This window comes from Populus alba, chromosome 12, assembly GCF_005239225.2.
Source record: "Populus alba chromosome 12, ASM523922v2, whole genome shotgun sequence".
In the NCBI taxonomy this organism is placed as follows: Eukaryota; Viridiplantae; Streptophyta; class Magnoliopsida; order Malpighiales; family Salicaceae; genus Populus; species Populus alba.
Window position 1 is genome coordinate 14,117,261 of NC_133295.1, and position 26,264 is coordinate 14,143,524.

Sequence of the window (26,264 nt, forward strand, 5' to 3'; positions counted from 1 at the left end):
TTGGATGATTATCTGTTCTTGACTGCGATTCTCTTTCACATGGATAAGGACTAAATAGGCATTGAAAAAGTGGATTGAGCCATGGAATGGGCACAAGGACGAGCCCAAAAGGCAACTGTGGATGGAATATCTTTGCTTAAACAAGAGTTTTTTTTTAATAATTGAAAGCCTGATTTAGCTTGGCTTCTCCATCCACATGGATAAAGAAAGTGTGACACAAAGGGTACAAAGAACAAGTTTGAAAGTAGCACGAGATGCTATTTTTATTAGGGTTCTTATAAAAGAGATTAATTGTCTACTCAACTATCCATTTACAAAGGCAAGTGCATGACCGGAGAACCTAAGCAAGAATTTCAAAAGATAAGACCATTGTTGATCATGCAACTCCAAATAATGTTACATCACTACTAAATGCACAAGGACAGAGTTAATATAATTTGATTTGACAACGATTTATGAACTAACCACTTTTTAATCTTGTTTGTACTTGGATTGTGGTCTCAATCAAGACTGGGGACAAAGAAACTGGCCATCTTATGAAGGCAACTAAGATTCCTTGCTTTTCTTGAAACGGGACATCATTTGCATGCTTGTTTCTGGGTCCCCTAACATTAGGTATCGTGTAGAGTGAACTTGTCAGGATCCCATCTTGTATTGGATGTGGAGTACAGTGATCTCAGGTTTCTAAGTCGGATTTGAGCGGAGGCTCTTGCACTGTGCTATGGAAGGACTTTCATACAACATGATGAGATTAAAGAGAGGGTTTCTGCAAATCTGGAAGAAAATTTGCTGTCAAAATGTTTTCAGATAAATCTCAACTAGTAAAATTCTGATAGAGGACAAGGGCAAATCACGTGCTGAAAGAGAGATTCAGAGCCTAGTTCAAGTCATTGATGACCAAAATATCATCCATTTAAATTTGTACGGTTACAAGGTACTAAATCAGAACAATGACACACCAGTTTTCATACAGCTAAAAAGCAACAACGCAACGCTACAAAACACAAGATTACAACTGCAGAAAAAGATGCTAAACTACTGCAAGTCCTGCCTAAAGCTAACGAAAGAGAGTACACTTCTGGGTTAAAATCCATATGATGTTAAACCCTGAATATTTCTCAATGAATAGCCGACGGGTTTATATTTCTCTAAGTTTGAATCAGCAGAAATGCTGCGGTATCTGCAGTAAAACAATGTAGATACAAACATCATCAGTAGGAGACCTCACAGTTTGAATGGCAATGACCTTTAGATCCATCATGAAGTGAAGTTCTGTTATCAGCAGGTGGATCCCTATTTAGGCTTGCATGGGTTTAAGAGAAGCTGGGTTGTCTCCATGTAATGGAGATGGTATGGCGATAGGTCTTACTCCACCATAAGACCCCTTCATTTCTTCTGGGGAGATCACGTTGATAGTAGCTGGAATAGTAGCTGGAATGACAGCCAGTGCAGGTTCAATTCTCTGCTTCTTGTGCTTTGACTCCTGCTGATGGCCGAGTAGAAAACTGCCCACGACAACCTGTACTCAACACAAACAACAAAGAAGAAATTAACACAGTGAAACCTCCGGCGCGATTTCCTTAATAGAATTGAATTAATTGACTTACAATACAGGAAACACTCATTATTTACACAATTTACTATCACTTTGATATTCTACAACAGAGCAAAAGGTGAAATACTAAATACTTATTTTGAAATTTGAAGGCACCCAGCAGCACTCGATCTTTTTCTAATTTCCTTTTCATTTGATCTTCTAACAGAATAGTGTACCTGCACAGGGCCGGCAGCTACCAGCAGACCAGCAAGTCCTCCCCCCACAACACGACCATCTGGACCTGCCAAAGAGACACTCATCCCACCAGATCTGCCCTTTGTTCCTCCATTTTCAGAGGGCATAAATGACCCAGATAAAGAAAGTATCTCAAAACGACCCTGAAAATAATGGATCGATGGTTTCCCGTGAGAAAGAAAGCCTTGAAATAAGGAAGGTAACATGATTTTGAAGTTGAAGCAATGAGATGGTAGAACATCCAAAAACTTACATCAATTAGGTAAAATAAAAGATTACAAAGAATGTTACTAGAACAACACAAAACATAGTCAAGGCCATCCATGTGAGATAAATAAAATTAAATTGAAAAGGATCCACATGTCATGACATTTTAGTGGGATCGGTGGATGATAAGGAAAGTTCATTCAAGGACAACATCAGTTCAATTATTGCAGTATAATAATTATGTTTGGCAAAGGTCTAGCAAGTCTTTCATTTCTAATCCACATCAAATACAAACTCCATGCAATAGGATCAAATTTGAAACCCCAACTCCTAAACAAGAAACACATAACAACAACAATATAAGATTCATTTACTGATATATGTCTTTGATATCAAAGACTCAAAGCAGCTCGTGCTATAGTACAAGCTTTCTTTCTTCTTTTGAAAGTGTCAGGCTCTTAGTCGTATGCACCTCATGAAAACAAAACACCCCCCCCCCATCTAGCCATGCTATTTCCACATGTCTCTTCATGTTTCAAGTTCATTATTGTTGTGTTTGTATGATTCTGTAGTATGCCTCCTAAAACTTTGTAAAATATCTTACATATATGAGCAAACAATATTTACTGAAGATGATGTCCTCATAAGCACACACTGAAAATGATTTTTCTTTCCTGAAAACCTGGACTAGATATTTACAACACCACAGGCTAACATAGACTAAAAATATGAAACTGCTACTCATTGGGATCAACAGAAAATGGTGGAAGTGCAAGGACTATTCCTTCTGTACAGCCTGGTCATTAGGCCCCAACAAAACATTGCAACTCTTTGAAGTGCTTCTGTAGAAAATTAATTGGTCATTTGAGCATAAAACTCAATTATATGAATATTACAATAACAAAGGATGAAGAGCCACACCTCATAAGTTAGAGTACCACCAGAAGAAGTAGGTTGACGAAGTGTAACATTAGAGATAGTCCCATTTGCAGAAAGAATGCATATAGCACGAGCTCCTTGTTGCGAAAAGGACATGACCTTCATTGTCACATCCTATAACAGCAACAAAAACCACAACAATGACAGTAAGAAACCCAAAAAAACACCCACAAAAAGAAAAATGACTAGATATTGAGACAGTGCAGAGCATCTGTGTATTTAAACTGATTGTTAGGGGAGTTCAGATCACAGATCACCTTGAAATAAAAGAGGCTGGATGCATGCATGAGAAATTAGACCCATATTGCATGGGTAGTTGGAGAATGAATATGCTGAGACTATACATTTTCTCTTGTCATATAAGCATGTTAAATTAACTTATTTATGAGACATTGAGAATTTCAAAATTTGAGTTCACTTGGGAGACAAATTGACGCCAATTGAATCCTTATATTATACCAAGGTCCATTTAGAACAACTGCAAGGCATACCTCGCCAGCATTAACAGTGATCACATGGGGCATGAAATTAGTGCCAACAAAGTATGCAATTTTGTCACCTGCAACACAGATATTTCAAGAAATCAGCATAAAACTACCAATTAAAAATACTCAGGCATCATACAAAAAACCAGTCACTGCACTTGGCCTGACAACTTGACATCTGCCAATTAAAAGAAAAACACAGTTTGACTTCAGAGGTGGTAAGTAAATCAAGAAAGGAAAACTCAGTCAGTATTCCCAAGGATCTGTCTAATAAGTTATTCAAGGAAAATGAAATAGGGGATGTATTATTTCACATAATTTGTTACATCTCACATAACAAACAACCCTTTACATTGAGGGGCAACTGGTATTGTATCAAGGCATTTAGTTTAAACTTGGTCTTCAGTATTCATTTGAATACATCTGCTGATTTGTTTTAGAAAGGAATGTTAAAAAACAAAATGAAAATGAATAGAGATGCATAAAGTTTTGCAAAACATAATTGCATAAGCAGCGAACAAACACTTGCATGAAACAGTACATTTAGTTAGAGAATGCAAAAGGCCTTCGCAGTTCTTTTCATAAAATGATGATGGCAACTGTACCCAGATCCCATTCCATCCAATGCACCCCTGAATGGCTTTCTTTTTATGTGATTTTAATACAAGACAATTAAGATCAATACAATCTTTATGCCTTGTTGCTCTGCTCCTTGTCAATTTTCATATTTTCTGTAGTAATTTTTAACCTTAAAAGCCAGAGTTCAAAGGCTATTAAATAAAGACCCATCTCCAGACAGATGGGATCCAACCATATCAGATAACCAACAAATTTTGATGTCCAACAAAGAGGCAACTTGAGAAATATTCTTGAGTTTTCTAGCAGAACTGTGCAAATTCCCCCCCTCAAAAGGCAAGAAGTACAGTTTGGTATATAGAAGAAGAAGAAAAGATTCCTCCATGTTACATCATTATCAAATCCTCTTCTCTTCACTTCTACCATTAAATCCAGTTCTGGGGGTTTGAAAGAAAATGTCAGAGCTAATGGTCCCACTCTCACTCTCACTCTCACTCTCACTGTCTCACGTCAAACCCAACAGTATCCTCTATAATTCTACTGGAAGATCCATATCACAAAGAAAGTACCAGTCTAGTCCCATTTCAGATTTCACCACTCAAACACAACCGTGAAAAAGCATTAAAAACATCAAAAAAACAAATCATCATTTACACCCAACTCGATGATTTAACAATATATCATGAATTCATGATTCCTGGATGTAACAGTAAAACATTAAAACATATTAAAAAAAATAAAAATTAACAGTAATTAAAACTAAACCTTCAAAAAAAATCAAAATTTATAACATCAACAAGAACCGATCTTTTCTGTTCATTTTACCTGTGCTCTCATATTCATAATTATGTTGCTTCTTCACTGACTCCAGTGGCCGCCCTCTACCCCGTTTCCATGCATAATAGTCTCCGGTAAGCGGAATAGAAGACGATATTGGCATTGGTGACAACGCTATAGCTAAAGTACCATCAGGGGCATACTTTCTAGGCCTCCCCCTTTTCTTCTTGCCCGCAGTATCAGTACCGACCGCACTCACAGGAGAGGCACCCACCTGTGGGGCACCAAGCTGTCCAGGATCAGGGTTTGGACTAGGGTTCGAGTTAGAGTTAGAGTTCGGGTTCGGGTTATGGTTATTGTTCTGGTTTAGGTCTGGGTTTGGGTTTGGACTAGGGCTAGAATTTTCATTTCTGGGTGCCACCCTGAAGCCATCAGGAGCTTCTTCTGCCTTAACTGTTACACCTGAACTTACTGTTATTCCCTCTTTTGCCTCCATCACTTCATAGATCATTCAAAAAGACCTTACACCCTAGAGCTTAACACACACGAAAAATCAGAACTTTTTCAGGTTCAAGTGCTTGGTATACAATAAGAAACACAAAATCAGCTTACAGATCAGGGTTTTTAGGAGAAAATGAGCTCAAAAAAGCTTGTTAAGCTTCAAGAAAACACAGAAGATTCAAACTTTGCTTTGAATCTTCAAAGATTAGCAAATTTTTGGTGGGTTTTGTGGCTTAAATCTCCAGCATTGCATAGAATGCTCAGAGCTTCAATGGTGGGTTTTTTGTGTTACTGAAAATTAACATCAAAGTTGCAAAAATTACAGAGAAAAATTGCAAAAAAATAAAAACTCGAGGGGATTGCAGAATTTCTTCAACGAAAATGAAATTAGGGTTTTGCAGGAAAATGGGGTTAAATAAATAAAGTAGGGAAAATGGAAAAAATAAAATATAAAATAAATCCATATGTGATTTAATAATGTTGAATTTAATTAATAAATCAAATATTTTAATTGAATAATTCAAAGTATAAATTTTGGTTAATAAAAGATTTCACGTCCGTCTTGGAAATTTAATAAGATTGATTTTAATAATAAATGGCAGAGATTGTAAATTGTTTGAGTTATTAAAAAAGTGATATGATTTAGGAAAAGAAAATGGCTTTTTATATTTTAAATTTGTCCCTTTAATTATTAAAATCTTAAAAAATTATTTTAGAAGCTGTAAAGGCAAGGTTGGATGCCATGCCAATTTTCCAACTACTGACATCTTCCTTTGTCTTAAAGTTTGACTATACAATATTTAAATTAATTAATCGCCCCTGTTGTTTTTAGAATCTACCATTAATGCCACTATAAAATGCATAGCAGCTCTTTTACCCAAAAGAAGAAGGCAAAACCTAACCAGAAGCAGCCATGCACAAGGTCATGCTTTGAGTATTGGCTTGGACCACTGACTATGATCTTATATTGCCTTTCATTTTCTCCTTTGAGTATTGTTTTGGACCACCGACCATCCCCATGTTAATCAATTTTGTTCTTCCATTGATTTTATGTTATTGTTCGAGGTTTAAATGCATCCATTTAAATTATTTTTTCTGTATTAATTTATTTGACAGTGTAATTATAGTTTTTTTTAAATAATTTTTCGTGTTAAAATATATGTTAATGATTTTTTTTTAATTTTTAAAAAATTATTTTTGATATCAATACATTTAAATAATTTAAAAACACTAAAAATATATTAATTTAAAGTAAATAAAAAAATATATCCAGATGAAAAAGAAAAAAAAAAAACATGCAATCCCATGTCTTGTGTTTGAATTGTAAGAGAATTAATAACACAATTATAAAATCCACTCAACATGACAATTTCGATGACTGGTTAACTTGTAGTCTAGGCTGGAACAAGATTTTTTTTGTATTCTTTGTTTTATTTTAAAAAAAATAAAACATAATTTAAATTGATTTATCGACCCATAAATCAACCCGTCTAAGCGGATATTACAACTATGCTTAAGAAGCTTCCTGCAAAATAAATCCATCTCCTTACCCTGGGAATCTTCTACAGATTTGTTCTTGTTGCACTGTAGAGGTTCAAAAGGAAGAAAAACGACAAGAACACGGACTAGGAAAGTGGTCTTTCATTTTGTAACAGAGACATCACAAAAGGGCTACATGGGAAAAGAAAAGGCTTCTTTAAAACGGCTAGTTCAGTACAAGACTTTTACTTCAGTTGCCTACAAAATGTCGATAGAAATTGACGGCTAGTAGTGTATCAAGAAACATTCACAGGAAAGAAAATCACTGTCTTCACTCTTTCGAGTGCTTGATTGAAGCTCCTAGGAAATATCACTGAAAATTAAGAGAACATCGATCAAGAGGTAACAGTTTTAACTTAGACCACGTTTCGATGCTCGGAGACTATGTACACCATCAAAAAGCCAATTACATTTGACTTACTCCAGAACTGGTCCCTGAAAAAGATCATACGAAAAGAAAAGGTAAGATCAATTAGATCAACAAGCAATGGCAGCACACACTCATTCAAGTTCACCAATGGTTTGGGTTTAGTTGTATGGCTGATTTTATGTGTGTGTTGGGAAGAACGAAGCCTGCTCTTCTTTCCTCGAAAGAATACTCAATTTCTTCAGGGGTTTCAACTGGATTGACTGCAAATGGAACTGGTGGGGGGGCTGGGGTCATAGCCGTCTGCATTGGTACTGATACCGTTGAAGGTGTCATGGGCATAGGAATTGGCATTGCCTTTGGAGTCCTCCTATTCTCTTCATCTGCAATGGTATTTGTCCTCGAAGGGGTTTTAAAAGACAGATCAGTTATCGGAAGTGTCTTCTTAAAGGTGTCCTTGTGTGGTGTTGTCGCTTCTTCCAAGATGTTGGATTTTGATGAAACAGTGGAAGAAATGGGTGAGAAAGGTTGCCGCAGCATTGGTGATTGTGGTTCACGAGCATTTACAGCACCAAACGAGTGTTTCTTCGTAGCAAGACCAGCAATATCCAACCCTCTCCTACCTGCAAAATAGTAGAAAGAAAATGAAATAACAAATTAAACGAGATTCAAACTTGCCAATAAGCATGAACATTGGCTGCTTAAGCAATCCTACTAGATATTTCATCCTTACCACATCATTTTCATTTCTCGGACCATCAATGGTCCAGACACGATTAAAAAAAAAAAAACTCTGTTAAGACTTTAAGGTTGTGTTTGAATGGAATATTAACAGATAGTGTCTAAAGGCTGTGCGTTCTCTGCAAACATTATCTGATAGAGTCAACAGAAATACTCAAAGAGACAGTACATACTTCATCGTCAACAACAAGTAAATAGTGAAGAACCAGTTGATATTCTTCCCAGACCCCGAGGAAAAGTGGCGAGCCGTTATTGCTCGGTTTCAATTATATCATCTTCAACAGAAAAGGGAAAATGGAAATTATTTAGAACAGAAGTTATGGCTACAAACTCCTTAGTAATCTATAACCTTTGCATTTCAAAATAACTTACCAGCCGATAAAGCATCAAAGCCATCATCCTGTTGGGGTTTCAAATGATCATTTTGATGTGTTCGATCTACTTTATTGCCAGCACGTGGATGTGGTGTAGCTTTGCTAGAGTGAGGTAAATCAGGTCTAGGAGTCTGAAGCATTGTTCCTCCAAGGGAAAGTCTCCTATTGCTTGCACCTCCAGTTGAAACTCTAGGGGTTTTTTTCACACTCGGGGGCTTTGAAGGGCTTGGCTTTGATCCATAAAGGGCCTCCTGCTCAGCTATCAGTTGTCCCTGCAGTTTCTTCTGATCCTATAATAAATTAAACCACCACAAACATATCAGAATAAGCATATCCTCTGTATAAAAGGCATCTAGAAAGCACCCATGATATAGTATAGTAAAAAAGATTCATGAATGACTGAATAAGATATAATGGAGTCTGTTTTTATTAGAAAGACTGAGAATTCACAGATTCATACCCGCTGCCTCCGTCTTTCTTCCTCTTTCTCCTGGCGTAATATGGTGTACTCTTCAAGCATGGAAAGAAGGCGAATCTGGACAAGGGTAGGAAAAGGTTAATCCTTAATAAAGATGCATGATGAGTTAAGAAATAAATACTGGACTTACACCATCATATAAGAATTCAGCACCTCTCTCCTTTTCCCATGCCATGGTTTTTGAAGCCAATGCCTCCACCATACCTGCCCCCATATGGAAAAGGAAGCTTATTATAATAAGATGAGGAGCAAGCCTATTAAAAAAATCTACAGAAATAACAACAGATGCATGCTGCATGATGGAGAAAAGGACTCTGAGCAATCAAATAAATCAATCAACAGAATAAAACCCATGGACTATAAAAGGTTCGCATGGTGCAATGAAAAGTTGTCCTTGGTGAGCAAATCATGATGAAATGTAAATGCAGCTATCCATACCATGTCCTATAAATAAAACGCAGGCTATCTATATCATGCAACTTGATTCTGCCCTTGTGCACATTTTACCAACCATTGAAAAAAAAACCTGTACCTGGCATTTTATTAACCAAAGAACGAGCTTTCTCAGCACGCTTTAGAATAAGATGAGTGCCTCTCCCAGCATTGTATCGGTTGTCATCCTATACAGTCATCAAATTATAAGTAACAATTAAGCAAGAAAATCAATTAATGACAAATAAAAGTTACACAAGAGATGACATAGGAACTTAACCCTGTTATACTCCTCAAGCCAACTCTCCTCTTCACATGCATTCAACCATTTCTCGACCTTTTCAAGTATTTCTTTCCTGCTAAAAGCTTCCTCCTTAATATTAGCAATTTGAAGCTCAATTTGCTCAAGTATACTCGCAGGGTCCAGGTTTCCTGCAACAGCATGGACGAAAAAAGGCATTCCGTAAAATGGTAGACATATGAGTAGCATTTAATATGTGATGACCCATCATAAAAAAATATACCAGATTCTATGGCTTCAACAGCATATTCTACTGCAGCATTTGCCTCAGGAATCATATGCATTTTTCTGCAGATCTCCTCCAGTTCTGACCTCTTCTTCAGTACTAGCTCCTTCATCTTGCTTGACTTCAACTCTTCCAAACGAGAAACTTCAGCCTCAACCTGCATATTATATACTTATTCTTTGAGCTAACTGTTCATTTTTATGGAAAAAGAAAAGGCATGAAACTATGAAACATCTGTAACTCACATATTTTATAAAATCCAGAGAAAGTGTGTTTGGTTCTGTTATTTCATGCTCTGAAGCAGCTATATTGCATGTAACATTTTGAAATTCTTGCTGCTCCTCGACAGGGGTATCCATCAAATTCCATAGTTCCAACATTGTAGTTGCAAGATCTTGCAGCTATAACCACACAAAGGCACTACATGGTCAGTTTAAGATAAAACATTCAGGATAAAAAATTAACAAAAATTAAACCCAATACTCACCCTTTGCATTCTATGTATTTTAACCTCTCGCAATTTGTGTATTGCAGCAGCCAAAAGCTGAATTGTTTGATTACTTATGTCCCTCGATCCTCCAGAATCACCAAAACTTGTATGGACCTCACTAGCTGTGTGCTTGAAATCCATACCAAGCACTAAGCAGAGTGCATTCAAAGTATCTAGATGCTGCTGAACCTGCTTCAAGCGATCACTCTGCAAGTAGAAAAGATGATCAGGAGGTAAAAACTAAAGACATGAAGTAAATGACAGAACATAGATGATGAAGAATGAAGAAAATAATCCAACCTTTTCTTTATCAAGTTCATGCAGCTGTCTGTGCAGTTCTTCCAGCCTTCTCAAGGAGAGATCAGCTTCATCAACTAATATATTATGATCAGCAGATCCATAGATCTCACTTGAGATCTTCTGTATGTCCTCAACAACTTCATGAAACTGCTTTCTTCTATCCAATTTCCTCTTCCTCATCTCCTCAAGTTGTGGAAGAATTCTTCCAAGCTCTTCCTTCAAGCTTCCAGCATTTTGATCAGCCTGTTTGTAAAATTAAGGGAAAAAGGAGGATTAAAACCATATTTAATCTATGCACCAGATTTCATACCTTTATGATGCGTGGTTGCTGACCTATTCATGTATGAGCAACTATATTGATGTATTTTAAACTTATTACATTACTAAACATCTATCTCAGCTCCAACTTTTTTCATATTCTACAACAACAATTTTGTCATAAAACTGTTGCCAGTAAACTATGGTCAGTGGTAGCTGACCAATGATGCTAAATGAATCATTTCTAATGACTATTACATGTAATCCCAACTCTGTTATCCATTTTCATAATCCACCAGACAATTTATAGAAGTTCAAAATAAATTAAATCAAGTTAGTTATAAAAAGAAACAGAACAGAGACGGTATTCTAAAACCCAACCTGTCGGATATGTACTGGTCTTTCCCCCATTGAAGAACAGATAACAGCCAATTCTGCTTCAGAATCAGCTATTGCCTGTCGTAACTGAGCTCTGTTCCGGTTCGCCTGGTCCACCTTCCTTCTATACACCTCAAGACACTCTTGTTCAAGCTCAAGCAGCATTTTATCCCTATCAGTATCTGTTTCCCCTACTTCATTCCAAATTATCTGATTTTCATTTGGGACAGAAAAAATAATGGGTTCGGATTCTACAGTTAAAGCCCACAAGAAAATAACACAGAAAAGAAATACAAGACTACAACCTAGAAAGGAAGATTATTTTATAAAGTTTCTTTTATCTAATAGAAAAATAAACCTGCAATTCATATAAAAGGGTTCCACAAGTTGTTTCCACTTGCAGAAGTGGATCGCTCTGGACATTAGACATGTTGATTACTCGCCTCTACCAAAAAAAGATAAAAAAAGGAAATGGTTAGAAATATACGTAATAAAAAGAGAAAGGAAAAAAGAGTGAGATAGAAGACCCAGATTAAGCAAAAATCAATAAATCATAATCAGCATTTAGCACCATAAATCGACAGGTGGAAACACATCACACATGCTGAAATGCTAGGGTGTAATTCAATGAATTGAACTATTAAACAGTGAATAATATATTTGATGTAACCACGAAAAGAGTAAAGCTTCAAGAAAAATTGTCTGTTAAGAAAAAACTTCAAGAACACACATGGGCCGTCAGATTAGTGGGCCCGCAATTGGTCCTACTTCAAGATCGATGATCCAACTATCCGTATGGATTCTTAAAGTTTTTACTTAATGTTTAGCATTTTTGTATAGAAAAGAGCAGTCCGCCGGTAGCTATATGGGATTCAAAGTTTGAAACACAATCCTTCTACCATTTTTTTAAAAAAAAGACAGTAAACTTTGTCATTCTTTCTTTATATGCAAGATCCTCAAAATTCCTTAAAAGAGATCTAAATCCACATAGCAATAAATTTTATCCACTTTAACACCCCCCATAAACCCAACACTAGTTTACATATATGGCATGTAATTTAATTATCAGAGTGAATCAGACTACAGCCTTAAAAGGTAAAGCAATCAGAAATCAAGGTAATTTCCGTATAATAGTTTTTAAAAACATTCTATTTCTAGCTTCAATCTCGCATGTTTCATGGATATTCTAAACAGAAACCTTCTAATTATAAGACTTTAATTTCTTAATTTTGGTTACTCATATTCCTAAATAAATGCTTCAGTTTCGGTTAGTTAAAACCCTAATCAGAGCCCTAACCTATGTATGATTAAAAAGTTAATTCCTTTTCAATTTGGCGATAAAATTAGTGATTTCCAAAGAAAATGCCACAAAATAGCAGCTCAACAAAATCAAAAACCAATTCAAACCCAATACTTTGTTTGGTTCCTGAGAAAATCCATGAAAGAAAAGCAACAATTCTAGATTTCGAACACTTTTCAGCTCAAATTTTCTCTACCTTGAGTTCTAACAAACAACTGAACCTCAAATTTTCATAATTTTCATTTTCTCTGCGGCCAAACAGAGAATTACAAAAAATTCAAAGTTAGAAGAAAACCTCTGTTGCTGTATAACGTAATCAAACCTTAAAAACCATACGAAATGCTAATTAACACGCTGATTCTTTTTTTTCTATGAAAATAAAATCAAATTCCAGCTCAAGGAAATCGAAAAACTACGAAAAATACAAACTTAACCGTTTGTTTGATTCCTGAGAAAATCCAGGAAAAGAAACTCTCAAGGTTTCCAAAATTAAATTCAAAAGAAAAAAAAAATGTCACACGCACAGTTAAAATTCTCCCCTCAGCTCAGTCCAAAATAAAATCCTAACCAACAAATCAGATTGACCAACCACAATTCCATCGCTTTCTCGGCAACCAAACAGAAATTCAAGCAAGCCAAAAACCCTAAGTAGAGAGCGAGAGAGATCAAAGCACGAACCTAAACAAAACAGTGGTTTTGTCCAAAACTTCTTCCGTCGTTTAATTTTCCGGAGAGAAAATGTGAGTGTCGGTTTGTTTTCTTTTCGATTTTCCTGAGAAGATTTTCGATGTTGTTAAGAAACGAGAGCGAGAAATAAGGTTTCGAATTTTTGGACGATCCAGCAGTCAGAGAGAGAGAGAGCAGTTTAAGGGAAAAAAAGACCGTTGAAATAAAGAGAGAGCGCTTGTTAAGGATTTTTTTTTTTTAATGATGATTGATTTGAATTTCAAATTTCTATGATCATCAATAAAGTCATAGATATAAATCATCTACGATCACTTGTACAGAGTCTATTAATCTACACCGTTGGATGTTTTGTGTGTTATTTGTACCAATAGGAGAGTAACATGTCAGCATATGTGATTTGAAATGGACACTTGTGAAAATGAAAATGTTGGAAGTTTCAATTATCCTAAGCAAGCCCATGCTTTGGTGTCTTTTTCATTGTCTTGAAATGGCCCATTTCTAATATAGTTATTAAATCAGACCGTTCCACCGGAGCAAGACCGATTATAAATTTACCTAGATTTGTTTGAAAGGGTAGTTATAAATTTTTAAAAATATTTTTATTATTTTTAATATCAGTGTATCAAAATGATCTGAAAACACACATAAAATATTAATTTAAAACAAAGAAAAAAATAAAAACATTTTAAATTTTTTAAAAAATACTTTTAAAACGCAAAAACAAACAGACTTTATAAAAATTTCTTAAAAAAATTAATGAAATATTTTTATTAGATTTTAATTAAATTGTGGATTAATTTGGATTTTTTATGAACTCTTGAATATTTTATTTAATTTATTACAGTCTAGAAGATGAATTGATTAGATCTTAAGTCCATATCTCAAATAAAATTTAAAAAAATTTTAGGTGATGTGTATATATATAATTTGTAGACCTAATTTATTGATCTACAAATTTAAATTTAGTTGATTTTATTTTCTTAAATTATACAATAAATAGCATCAAAGATAAAAGTGATCTTGAAAAGTATAAATATAAAGGTAAATTTTAAAAAGACTTGATCGATTGAAAAAGGTATAATCTCTTGTGAAATTGATTTTTTTTATTTATTTGGAAAGTGATAGGTGTTTTAATTTCAAATAAATGTTTTTGGTAAATACACTTGTAACATATGCATTAAATGAGAACATTAAAATCAGGTGTTCCAAGGAGAAAGATGTAAACAAATCCTAATAAAATTCAATCCAAGCTGTGAAGCAGTTAGACTGTTGTAAGCATAGTTAATAAATCCATATGATCTATGACTCAGTCCGAGTCATAGGTTATAGGTTGAGTCAGTCATCTTGAAGGTTAGTAATTAATCTGGATTAATGTTTTTTAATTATTTCCAGTTCAAAACAACGTCGTTCTTTATAATCTTTAAAAAAAAATCATTTAAAATAAATTTGATCACAAATAGAACTATTGGGTTGACCAGATATATATAATTAAAATAAAATTCATTTAAAATAAATTTGATCACATATATATAATTAAATAAAAATAAAATAAAAGTTATTGACAATAAATAAATACAAAAATAGAAAACTAATAAACATAAAAATTAAGATATTTGGCATTATAATATAGGTCTTTCACCCTGTTGTGTAGAATGATTTTATTTATTAAAATTAAATTTTCATTCAATCAAACGATAATAGAAATTAATACAAATGAAATTGATTTAATAAAATAAAATAAAAAAAACATTATATAAAGTTACACATGTTAAAAATATCCTCCTAAAAAGTATAGAACGATAAAAATATTCTCTTTAAAAACTAATTACATACAAAATAACTAAAACTAAATATTATTTAAAAAAGACTATATAAACAAAATAAAAAAGAGAATAAATATTCATTTAAATATAAAAAAACTTAATTTAAAACAATAACAAAAAAATCTAAAAAAATAAAAAGAAAAGGAAAAGGCATGCATTGCCAAGCTTAGTAAGCCTAGCATGTTTGCCGAGCCCATGTTGTTAGCACCTATGAGCCTAGTTTTTTTTTTATTATTATGATTGTTGCCTTCCCTATTTTTTTGGGAAAAAAAAATAAACCAAACGAGGTGTCGCTTGTTGAGATAGACAACACGTTTAATTTGGATTATAGCTATTATGGTGGCTATAAAATCAAGGCTATTGGTGTTTTTTTAACAAAAAAAATTTATTTTTCAACCTATATTTTTACTCAAAACACACTAAGAATCTTGGTAAACCCATCTATGATCTCAAAACACCAAAATAATTATCCCTAACTTTAAAATCAACCGAAACTAAAAATCTTTTCAACTTTAGATATATTTTTCAGGTACTCTCAAGTTATAAAAGCATATAATATGAACTTAACTAATCAAATAAAATCATTTGATACAAATATCGATCATTCTAGCGACCAAAATCAGCATCAATAATATTTTTATCTCTCAACCCCCAAAATTCAATGATCTTTCTCTCTTATCTCTCAAATTAAAAATCGAACATATCAATTAGTGAGAACTAAATTAAACTTTTTTGTGTGAACTTTAAAATCATCACTCATTTATGATGCCTTTCCTAGTTTGATCCCTTGTCTTTTAATTTTATTTTTAGTCAATAAATTTGATTTAATTGGCCTTGAATTTATCCAAAAAAGGATGAAATTGCACAATAATTGTTAAGGACCAACTTGAAGGGGAAAAAAAAGCAAAATTTTAAATAATATACCCACAGCAAAATATAAAAGGGTGAATAATATATTTTGCATAGTAAAATTGCTTCGCATTTTAGATTTTTAGTAATAATAGTAGTGTGTGCGCGTGTAAGCTTCTTTACCTTCACATGCAAAATGGAACTCCATTAAACCACAAGCACATTAAACAACCACTGATGGGGAAATCCAGCTAGAAAAACTGGGGATTTAACAACAACAAATGATGAAACATTAGAATAAGAAACGATGATATTTGACTTATTTTATTTATCATGACACTGTTAAACAAATAGCTCTCAATTTCTCTACAAGTAGATTAAGGAGATCTTGCTCATTTTTCAAAAAAGAATGGAGGCCTTAACATACAACAACTACCAGCCAATCCTCCGTCAGTTGTAGTAATGGATAACACCTCGAAAATATTTTTTTTACCTCAAAAAAAAAAAAAATGAAAACCAAAGGACTAGGTTACCCCGACTCTACAATAAATTAAGTCTCATTTGAATAAGTTACCTTTTCGATTACAAAGTATTGGTGTGTAGGCTTCTCAGTGACCATTGCACAGAGTGCATGTCTGCAGGCTGCTTAGACATGAAAACATAACTACCTCATACAGAAGAGCTTTGCCTGGACGCAAATTCTCTTCTAATGATTTCGAGTACAAGTTCGTTCCAGGTATCTACTGGACCAGGCATGCACCAGTGTAAGCAATCCTGCGGAGGTGGCTTTCCATCTGGACCACGTTTTGTGAGTTTATTAGGGTCAAGGCTTCGGTATGGACCTGGATGTCCATCATGACGATAGCCAAAGGCCTCGGTGATATCCATCAACTTCAACTTTGATTTATCGGTCGCCTTCTTGATTGCACGATCAAAACCTGCTATCTGTTTCTTGTGCATTATGTCAGTAAAGCCATTTTCCACTAATTCACCTGGTGCAAGAGGCTTTTCCTTCCCGGTGCATGATCCACCAGTATTCCAGGCCCCACCCTCGTAATGGTCAGGTGAATAGGAGCGCAGAATGGTTAGCCCAGTGTAATTTGGATGTCTGGCAATGGATGTGAGAATTGTCTCAACAGATATCCCAAATGCTTCAATATTGTTAATCTTCATTGGACGAGACTTGTCTGGCCACCACAACTGTCCTCCCACAATTTCATTGTTGAGGACATAGACTGACTGCTTGGCAAACCAGTGGCCTGAAGAGAGAACAATCACATCGAAACTGGGGATGAATTCCATGAAATGCTCATCCGGGGCATCAAGGTGGAGTTTAACAACACCCTCTGGAGCAAAATCAATAGGTTCTGATGTTTGGCGAACAAGCCAAGAGGACCATATCCGGACAACCATGGTAGATGTCGACCTAAAGAAATATCGTTGCATTTTTTTATTCCCTTGGTTTTTGGGAGCCTCTACCTGAAAATGCATCAGAGATTTTTTCATAAGGACAACTCCCCAAAAAGGTGAGACTAAATATCACAATTGTACATAAACAAGCATTTCATTTCATGTGAGACCACTAAATTTCAACAGAGTATCGATTTGGTAATTATTATCAGTTTACAGAGATAAAATTTCCCAAAACCAAGATATGATTAGCTATCAAGAGCAAATTGCCAAAGCCCAGTAAGGGTCACTATTCATAATGGAGAGTGGATATACTTGCCTGCCAGAGAAGGCACAGCATCGATTCCATCTGGTTTCGAGCAACAGAGTCACCAATGAAAGCTATTGTTTTCCCTCTCATCAATTCCAGAAACTTCTTGGCATCAAATCGTGGGAGGTTACACTGAGAAGGTTTCCACCGCCAATTCTCATATTCCTTGTCTGGCCTTCCATTTCCCTGGCAGTTCTGCATCTGTGTTAGGACAGGGCATGTGTTGTTTGTGTATAATGGTCCTAGAGAATCATAAAACCAGCTTCCACGGTACAAATCACAGCCTGCATGTTAGAAAATGTAAGAGAATTATAATCTAAAAAAAATGAAGAGATAGGGAGGAAACAAAAGAATGAATTCATTAACCAAACATTTCTGTACTAACAATTTTAAGGAAACTCTTTAATATAAATATTCTTCTGCTTGTGAAAACAAATCTATACTATTTCTTCCATTCAGTCAAGACCCTGTAGTGCTTGCAAGCAAATCCATTATAAGCACACTATCAAGGTGTTCAGAAAGAATGTAAAAGCAAACCCTGATTTCTCCTGTTTTGTTCTTTATGCGTAACTGGACCAGACCACTAAAGGGTTGTTATTAGAACCCATAGTTGTGGTGCAAAACATTTATCGGTAGACTTTGAGAAGACACATCAACAAGAAAAGGGTGGGTCAGATCCATCTGAGAGGATCATGGCATGCAGAAAGAAGATTATTTTATCCCTAAAAGAGCCTACCACTGTACTTTCTGTATGTATAGGATCATGACTTCATAACTGAAATAGCTATTCGCCTTCCTTTATCTATTCCACATTCTTTGCCTGGGTTTGTAGCCAGGAATTCTACAGGCAGTTGCTTCTCACAAAGAGCCCAGCAAAATTAAGCCTCCAGGCCACTGGCAATAAGCTGTAGCTATTTTTGATAGATTAAGTTTCTTATTCTTTGAAGTACCATTTTTTTCTGACGATAAGTACCAGAAGATACCAGCTTGGTATCTCATAGCATCTAACAACAAAAAAAGAACAGAAATAATTTTCTGATTAAGCACCAACAAAATCGATGCACTCAAATGCATCTATAACAGAGATTACACAATTCTCCAGTCTTACAATAATTACACATTTTTTCTCCCTTTGTATAGCTAGTGCAAGTAAAAAGGATCCTCAAGGATTTCTTTTTTCAGCAAAGCAAACCACTTTGAGAAACCCATTTACCACCAATGAGTTAACAATTGGAATTCAATACAATTGATAGCTGGAAACTTCACAAAGCAGTTGAATAATCTCAAACAGAAAAGCAAATTACCGTACAGGAACTCCAGCATCTATGCAAAGACAATCCAACAGCCAGATTTAAATATCACTAATTAAGATAAGACGATAAATCCATTAAAAGAAAAAAGTACCTGAATCATCAGAACCAGTCTTGGATGCATTACTGGGCACAGCAGATACATCTGACTTAGCCCCTGATTTAGAATCTGCAGAAGCAGTATCTGAGCTACTCTCTTCTGATCCTTTATCTACATCATTCTCTTTGAAACTTAAAGCAACTGAACCATCCTTGAAACTGGCCTCCTCTTCTTTTCTTGCACCAGTAGTAGATTCTTGCAAATCAGACCCGGGTTGACTATCACTGACATTCACACTGTTATTATTAACACCGCCTGAACTAATGAGCACTTTTAAGTCAGACCCAGATGAAGAATCCTTATCAACCACATCTACATCACTGTCATGGCCCCGACCAATGGAGCTTTGATTGCCTTCAAAAATGGGTAAATCAACTTGTCCGGCGCTATCTATCCCATAAAAGTATCCACTAACCGTGGAACCTATAGGGTATGAAACCAAAAGCAAAGAAGCCATAACCAAGAATACTGCAAGGCCTCCAATTGATGCTGCCATTGATGAAAGGGACCGTGGAAACGCAGCCATTGTGGGATTACTCTCTTTCGGTGAAGAAGCCAAGGCCATGGCTTTCAACATTAAGCTAGCTCTTTTCATAAAACATCAATTGCGTAGATCGTGAAACTCAAGATATATACTAACTAAAATCTACTCATGAAAATGACCCACAAACCAGACAAAAAAAAAGATTGGAAGAAGAACTTCAACTAAGCTCTCAAGTGGACATGTTTGGCATGAGAAATCTTAACCTAAAACTAAAATTTGGATGTCTCCGTTGTATGACAATGACCCACAGACCAAAAACTTCTAAAAATTGAATCTTGATTCCAGATTAGACAAAAAATTGTTCTCAGCTTCAACCTTCAACAATCAAACAACCTGAAAGACATATAAAATAGATACAGCATTTAATGAACCAACAAATAACAACCCATTATGCCATTTTAATAAACAAACAGTAAAATAACATTTAAAAGCAAATAAAAAACATTTTTTTCTTGATAATTAACAAAAATGGAATGTGATTCCATATATAGAAATCAAATGCATTTAATAAAAACTCTAGAATTACAAATAAAGAAAGAAAATCCTTCAAAATTCAACGTCTGGGTTCTTAAATTCACATCCAAAACCATACCTTTCATATCAAAACAACCTCAAGAACTCAATGGATCTTGAATGGAAACAGACCTGACCTGGCATTCAAGAATTCTCAGCTTATTCTCTCTGTACCTGTCTCTGTTTATTAAAAAAACCTAGGTATATAAGATAATTCTTGGATCAGGAGAAAAAAAGGGAGTTTTAAGTTATCGAAGGACTCTGAATTTAAGAAAGAATTTATTTGCGGCAAATCCGGCAAATTGCATCCGTCTTGGATCACAGCTTACGTTGTCTTTAATTTTTCTCCAAAGCTGTCGAAGAGACACACAAAAGGAGGCGAGGATAGTGTAATTACTGAAATGACCCTCTACAGGTTCTTACTGTATTTTTTTTCTAGTTTTATCATTATGGTGGGAGGTCATTAGTTATTAAGTTACAGTGATCCTAAGTATAATTATAATTGTTTTTTAAAATATTTTTTTATTTTAAAATATATTAAAATAATATTTAGAAATTATTTTGAGATATAAAAGAAAAGGACAGTCAAAACATGGATATCATGTTTTTATATTTTTTATTTTAAAATAATATAAATTTATTTTAAAACTATTATAATTTATTTTATATTTTTTATAATGTATTTTCAATTAAATTTGTGTAAAATTATATTATTATTATTTCTATCAAGGGATACTTAGAGGTTATTTGCAACAAATTATCCATTGTAAGTAAATTTAATTCATTTTGTTTTTTATATTACTTTTATTATCTTCATTTTATTTCTTTAAATATTTCAAAAAAAAAGTAAGTTAGTATTTTGAAGAAACTAAATTTTATATTAATTTTTTCTCTTTAGTATTGTATCACTTTTAGATATTAAATTTTATTTCTAATTTAATTTTTTAATACTTGAAATAATTCCAAACATGAAATCCTATTAAAACATTCGAATTAAATTCATTTAAGAGTGTTTCAAAATTTTTAAAACGAAACTAACTTGGGATTTGATTTGTTTTGTCTTTTTTCCAAAACTTATTTTATATGTGAATTTGATGCAATTGTTATTTGTATATAAAACTAATGTAAATAATATTAATTTAGCTCAGAAATTTATTTATTTTATTTTATCTTACATGTGTAATATATTGGTTAATTTTTTTTATGGGCATTACTATTGCTATAAAACTTATGCATACAATGTTCCGAGTATTAAAGAGTTTTATGTGGAATTAAGGAATTTTAATTTGAATCTTTGTACCTGTAAATGCAATATTAATGCATGTCCAAGTTATGTAAATTTAAGTAAATATAATCCTTGTGAAATTAAATCTACTCTTCTTTTTAATTAAGGTGAAATAATAAATAAGTCCAGATCCAGTCACTGTCAACGACACCTATTAATCAGGTCTCGATTCAATTAATTAATCAAATACCATTAAAATCCTTCACTTTTACAGGAGTCTTGTCCGCTTTATTTGAAGTCACAATTCCGACTATTTTGACCTAATAAGTGATCCTAATTGAAATACCAGGCTACTTGCTTTCGATATTTTCAACTTTATGAAGTTTACACTGTGTTAGAATTAGATGAGTTAGCTTGAAGTAATCTAAATTAATATTATATTAAAAATTAAAAAGAAGAACTAAGAAAAAAATATTGTTTTTCAAACTTGATATAGGTTTTAATTAGGTCCATTGAATTTAAAAATATTGATTTATGGAGAAATTATTAGCCAGACTTATTTTATAATAAAATCATTTTCTAAACCATAATTATGTGATATTTATGTAAAAACATTTAACGATTCCTATTAAAAGACTTACAATCCATCCTTATTCAATTATACATTGAGAATTTCTGATCACTAAATCAGTAAATAAATTTAAATATATAATATAAGTTTTAAAGAATTAGTTTAATCTAAAAACTTAAATTTTTAGATTGATATGGTTCTTTAATATGACATAGAATCTTGACAACCAAGTGGTCATGAGTTTGAATTTCACCACCCTTATTTATTTGATAAAAATCAAATATAAAGTAATGTGAACATGTACAAGTTTCAAGTTTAAATGACTTTCACTTAAAGATGTGTGTTAAAGAATAATATAAATTATATACTGAATTTTATCTAATAACTTAAATTTTTAAATTGAAATGGTTCTTTAATATTAAAAACCTTGTATTATTCCATGTGAACATGGGATTTTTTTTTCTTCTAGGAAAAAAAAAAACTCAGGGAAGCATCAAATAGACAGGTGATTAGTGGTGAACTATTACAGCGCATTGAGTAATTTATTTATACAAAGAAAAACCCTAATCAAACAGACTTGAAAGCACATGGATATCCAAAAATCACTGCGTGGTAAAAACAATATGTATAAAAAAATTAAATAAGAAATCGAAGAAATAAATAAGAAACTGAGAAATATTCCTTCATCGAGAAAAACCGTGCAAGGTGGCCCCGTGAAAATATGCGGCGTGGTTTTTAAGAATCAACCTGGCCCAAGAAATTTCAATGGCCTGTCATAACAGTATTTGGGCTTTTGATTTACCACACGCAGAAATAATAATGTTTAAATATAGTTTTTATCAAAATATTTTTATTTAAAAATGTAGTTGTGGTTAATTTTTAAAGTATTTTTTATTTTAAAATGTATTAAAATAATATTTTTTTATTTTTAAAAAATTATTTTTAAAATCAGTAAATTAAAATAATTTAAAATATAAAAAATTTATTTTTTAACAAAAAAAAAATATTTTTTTTTTTTAAAACCACGGATTTACAGATGTTTCAAACGCTCACTGGACATTTGGAGACCAAGGCTTAGAATAATAATAGGTCACTGTGAAAGTTGCATTAATTTTGGTTTTTGTGTCGTGCGCTATCAATAACAATAAAATGACGAATTCCCAAAGTACACTCCTAAAAAGTACAAAGACATGTATATTCTGTCCTCGTATTTGATGTTATCTTTTAGGCGTGCTGGCTTGTTGAGTCATTAGGACTTCCAAGAGTCCGAGTTGATTTTAATAGGGCCTTGAGACAACGTAATATGCCATAGTTTAAGCAGGCATAATCTCTGTTAGACTTAAAAAAAACTCGGTTAAATTTTGTGACTCGTTGTAACTTTAAGTTATATATCATGTATGCTTTATTTTTTTTTTTCCGGTTAATATAAGTGTTCGGGCTAGCTTACACGCACCTCGACTAATTCCACGGATCCTGAAGTTAACAATCATGTAAGCTTTCAGTAACCATCATATTAACAACCATAAAGCTCAAATCTCAAATTACAGGAAGAGCAAACCTCTTGATCTTAAGCTTTTATCACTAGACTACCTACTAGATGGTTGCTTTAACTTAAATTTTAGAATATACGCATGAATCTTGAAACATCAGAGCATCTCCAATGAGAAATGCTATATTAAAGAGCCAAATGGATAAAATAACTTTTTAAATAGTGTAAATATAGTTTTTTTTATTATGTTCATTGGTAAAAAGCTATTTAGAAAAGCCAATTATATTTTAATATATTTTATGTTAAATCATGATGTTATTAATATAATTATATCACTAATTTAGATATTTTATATATAATATAATTATGATGTTATTAATTATATAATTAATATGAGTAATTTATAACAATAATATAAAATTAATGAAGTAATATGAAAGTTAAAAGATATAATTTAAAATTAAAATTAAATTTTATTTATATGAATATTTTTAATTTTCAATTTTATATGTTACTGTTAAAATTTTAATTTTTTAAAAGTAAATTCAAATTCAAGCTTTGAAAAAATAACCGTCAACATTTTTAAAATTTCAAATGGGCAAAAATTAACCGCCAACATTCTAAGATTTCAAATTTTGAAAAAATAATCCATCTATAAATATTTTCATATACCTTATGATTTTTTTCTCATCATTTTCTTCTCTCCAATCTTTATTTTATTTCATTAAAAATCATCATGAATCATTCTAATTTTAATTTTTATGATGCTTTTGATTTTGATGATGACACTCATGTGTTCGCTTTTCAAGTTGCTACCGATGTGGTTGCTGAAGAAGAATCTAATAATCAAAGGCGGAGAACAGGGTATCGTGGCTATATTCTTGGTCATAATATTGTCAATTGTAATAGAAAGGAAGGTGAGTTAAGGTTATATAATGATTATTTTGCTGAAAATCCTAAATTTACTGAAAGTCAATTTCGAAGAAGATTTAGGATGAGTCGTCGTCTTTTTCTTCAGATCGCAAATACAGTGGAAGCTCATGATCCATATTTCAAACAAAAGACAAATGCTCTTGATGTTCTTGGTTTATCTTGCCTTCAAAAGGTAACTGCGGCTCACAGAATACTTGCACATGGTATTCCTGCAAATCTTACCGATGAATATCTTCGAATTAGAGAAACCACTGCGATAGAAAATCTTAGAGCTTTCGTCAAAGTAATCGCAGAAGTTTTTAGTGATTGGTATCTAAGGGCACCAAACAAGGCCGATATTTGTCGATTATTATCAATTGGAGAGTAACGTGGATTTCCATGGATATCAGGGAGTATTGACTTTATGCATTGAAAGTGGGAGAAACGCCCAATTGCTTGGCATGGAATGTATACTAGTCATTGTCGTGAACCAACTATAATTCTAGAGGCGGTGGCTTTACAAGATCTTTGGATATGGCATGCCTTTTTTGGAATGCCTGGATCATTAAATGATATTAATGTTCTTGATTGGTCACCTATCTTCGCTGCATTTGCTGAAGGTCGAACTGCTCCTGTCAATTATACAATTAATAGGCATGAATATACAATGGGATACTATTTAGAAAATAAGATTTATCCTAATTGGTCAACCTTTGTTAAGACAATCTCGTTTTACAATCGTACGTGGACCTATTCGATACTGGGATGAAGAAACGCTTGCAAATATTATGAAAGCTTGTATAATAATACATAATATGATTATTGAGGATGAAGGAGCAATGAACCTTGGATTTGACCATGAATGTGAAGTCAATTCCGTTATATCAGTGTTACATGTAAAATACCAGAACTACATGATTTTCTTCAAACTCATAGTCGAATTAGGGATAGAGCAACTAGCTCTCAACTACAAGAAGATTTGGGTGAACATTTGTGGGAACAATATAGCAACGAGTAGAATAGTTAGATTTGAACTTCTTATGTCATCATAAGTTTCAAGTTTTTTATATTTGTTTTTCATTATGGTTGTTATCCTTTAAGTTAATTAATCCTACTTATTATTGTTAAATGTTAGAAGAACTTTAAAAAAATATTATGAATTGATACCACTTTTATAACAATATATTTAAAATAACCAAGAAATTTGTATATATTTAATTAAAAATACATTACATTAAACAATAAATCAATCTAGTTAATTAAAAATTAAAACTCCTATTTTGTATAATTTCTAACTTTCTATTTTGAAAATATGCTGCAGAAATTGGATCCAAATTAGAAATATCTATTTTCATAATTTGTTCTTCTTTCTCAATCCTGTCCAATTCTTGTTTCTCTTAACTTTGTTGAATCATCATAGCTTGTTGCATCATCATAGCTTGTTGCTCTAACATAATTTTTTTGTCTTGTTTCTTCTAATCCTCGATTTTGACTAGAGTATTCCTAAATTGTTGTAAGAGATTTGTTACAGTTACCTCTTTAACTTATCTTTTCCTTGTTTACGTTTAAGTCGTTCATTTGCAGTTTTCTGACCAATTAGTCTATCTTGATAAATCAACGGTTCACTGTCTTCTCCTAAACTAACAGAATCAGGGGTAGATGGAGCTGATGAAGCCGGACTTGCATTGACATGACCTTTTTGTTTCTTGTTTGACCTTTGATGTTGACTTGCACGCTCAAATTGCCATTTGGGTTCTTTTCTTAAGATAACCCAACAATATTTTAGTTGAAATCGTTTGTCAACACAAGAAGCATACATTTGTCGAGCATCATTAATCTGGTAAAAAATTAGAGAAATTAAATAATGTTAAAATATGTGTTAAACAATTTAATATGAAAATGAATATTAAAATTACCTTTGATTCTTCAGGCATTCCACTTTGCTGACAATTTTCAATTTGAGTAACAAATCCAATAAATTTACCAACTTCTCTATTTATTTCTTGCCATTTACTTGAAATACTTATTTAGGAATGATTATTTAAGTTTTCTCTATTCTC

At 33.1% G+C, this 26,264-nt stretch overlaps 3 protein-coding genes and 1 pseudogene across 5 annotated transcripts; 1 reads left to right on the forward strand and 3 right to left on the reverse strand.

Annotated features, from left to right (window-relative positions):
- Positions 1-881: 881 nt before the first annotated feature.
- LOC118060589 (AT-hook motif nuclear-localized protein 6) lies at positions 882-5,731 on the reverse strand. Its single transcript, XM_035073821.2, has 5 exons — positions 4,825-5,731; positions 3,430-3,497; positions 2,921-3,052; positions 1,774-1,935; positions 882-1,519 (listed from the first exon to the last, which is right to left on the reverse strand). The coding sequence occupies exons 1-5, from the start codon at positions 5,285-5,287 to the stop codon at positions 1,298-1,300; spliced, it is 1,047 nt and encodes a 348-aa protein (XP_034929712.1). The 5' UTR covers positions 5,288-5,731; the 3' UTR covers positions 882-1,297.
- A 1,222-nt stretch (positions 5,732-6,953) lies between these two features.
- Positions 6,954-13,383, reverse strand: LOC118060655 (65-kDa microtubule-associated protein 3). 2 transcript variants are annotated; one of them, XM_035073919.2, is made up of 13 exons: positions 13,140-13,383; positions 11,520-11,606; positions 11,165-11,371; positions 10,526-10,768; positions 10,223-10,432; positions 9,981-10,136; positions 9,733-9,892; positions 9,489-9,640; positions 9,309-9,396; positions 8,907-8,980; positions 8,759-8,833; positions 8,297-8,588; positions 6,954-7,806 (listed from the first exon to the last, which is right to left on the reverse strand). In XM_035073919.2, the coding sequence occupies exons 2-13, from the start codon at positions 11,589-11,591 to the stop codon at positions 7,328-7,330; spliced, it is 2,208 nt and encodes a 735-aa protein (XP_034929810.1). In that variant the 5' UTR covers positions 11,592-11,606; positions 13,140-13,383; the 3' UTR covers positions 6,954-7,327. The 2 variants fall into 2 exon arrangements, with proteins under 2 accessions (XP_034929810.1, XP_034929809.1); XM_035073918.2 differs by lacking the exon at positions 13,140-13,383 and adding an exon at positions 11,733-13,122.
- A 2,729-nt stretch (positions 13,384-16,112) lies between these two features.
- LOC118060652 (protein YLS7) lies at positions 16,113-20,379 on the reverse strand. Of its 2 annotated transcripts, none has more exons than XM_035073914.2 (4): positions 20,145-20,379; positions 18,945-19,827; positions 17,550-17,824; positions 16,113-17,299 (listed from the first exon to the last, which is right to left on the reverse strand). In XM_035073914.2, exons 2-4 carry the CDS (start codon positions 19,543-19,545, stop codon positions 16,490-16,492), a joined length of 1,686 nt encoding a protein of 561 aa, XP_034929805.1. In that variant the 5' UTR covers positions 19,546-19,827; positions 20,145-20,379; the 3' UTR covers positions 16,113-16,489. The 2 variants fall into 2 exon arrangements, with proteins under 2 accessions (XP_034929805.1, XP_034929803.1); XM_035073912.2 differs by having other exon boundaries at positions 20,087-20,379.
- A 2,573-nt stretch (positions 20,380-22,952) lies between these two features.
- On the forward strand, positions 22,953-25,256 carry LOC140954328 (uncharacterized; annotated as a pseudogene).
- Positions 25,257-26,264: the final 1,008 nt, after the last annotated feature.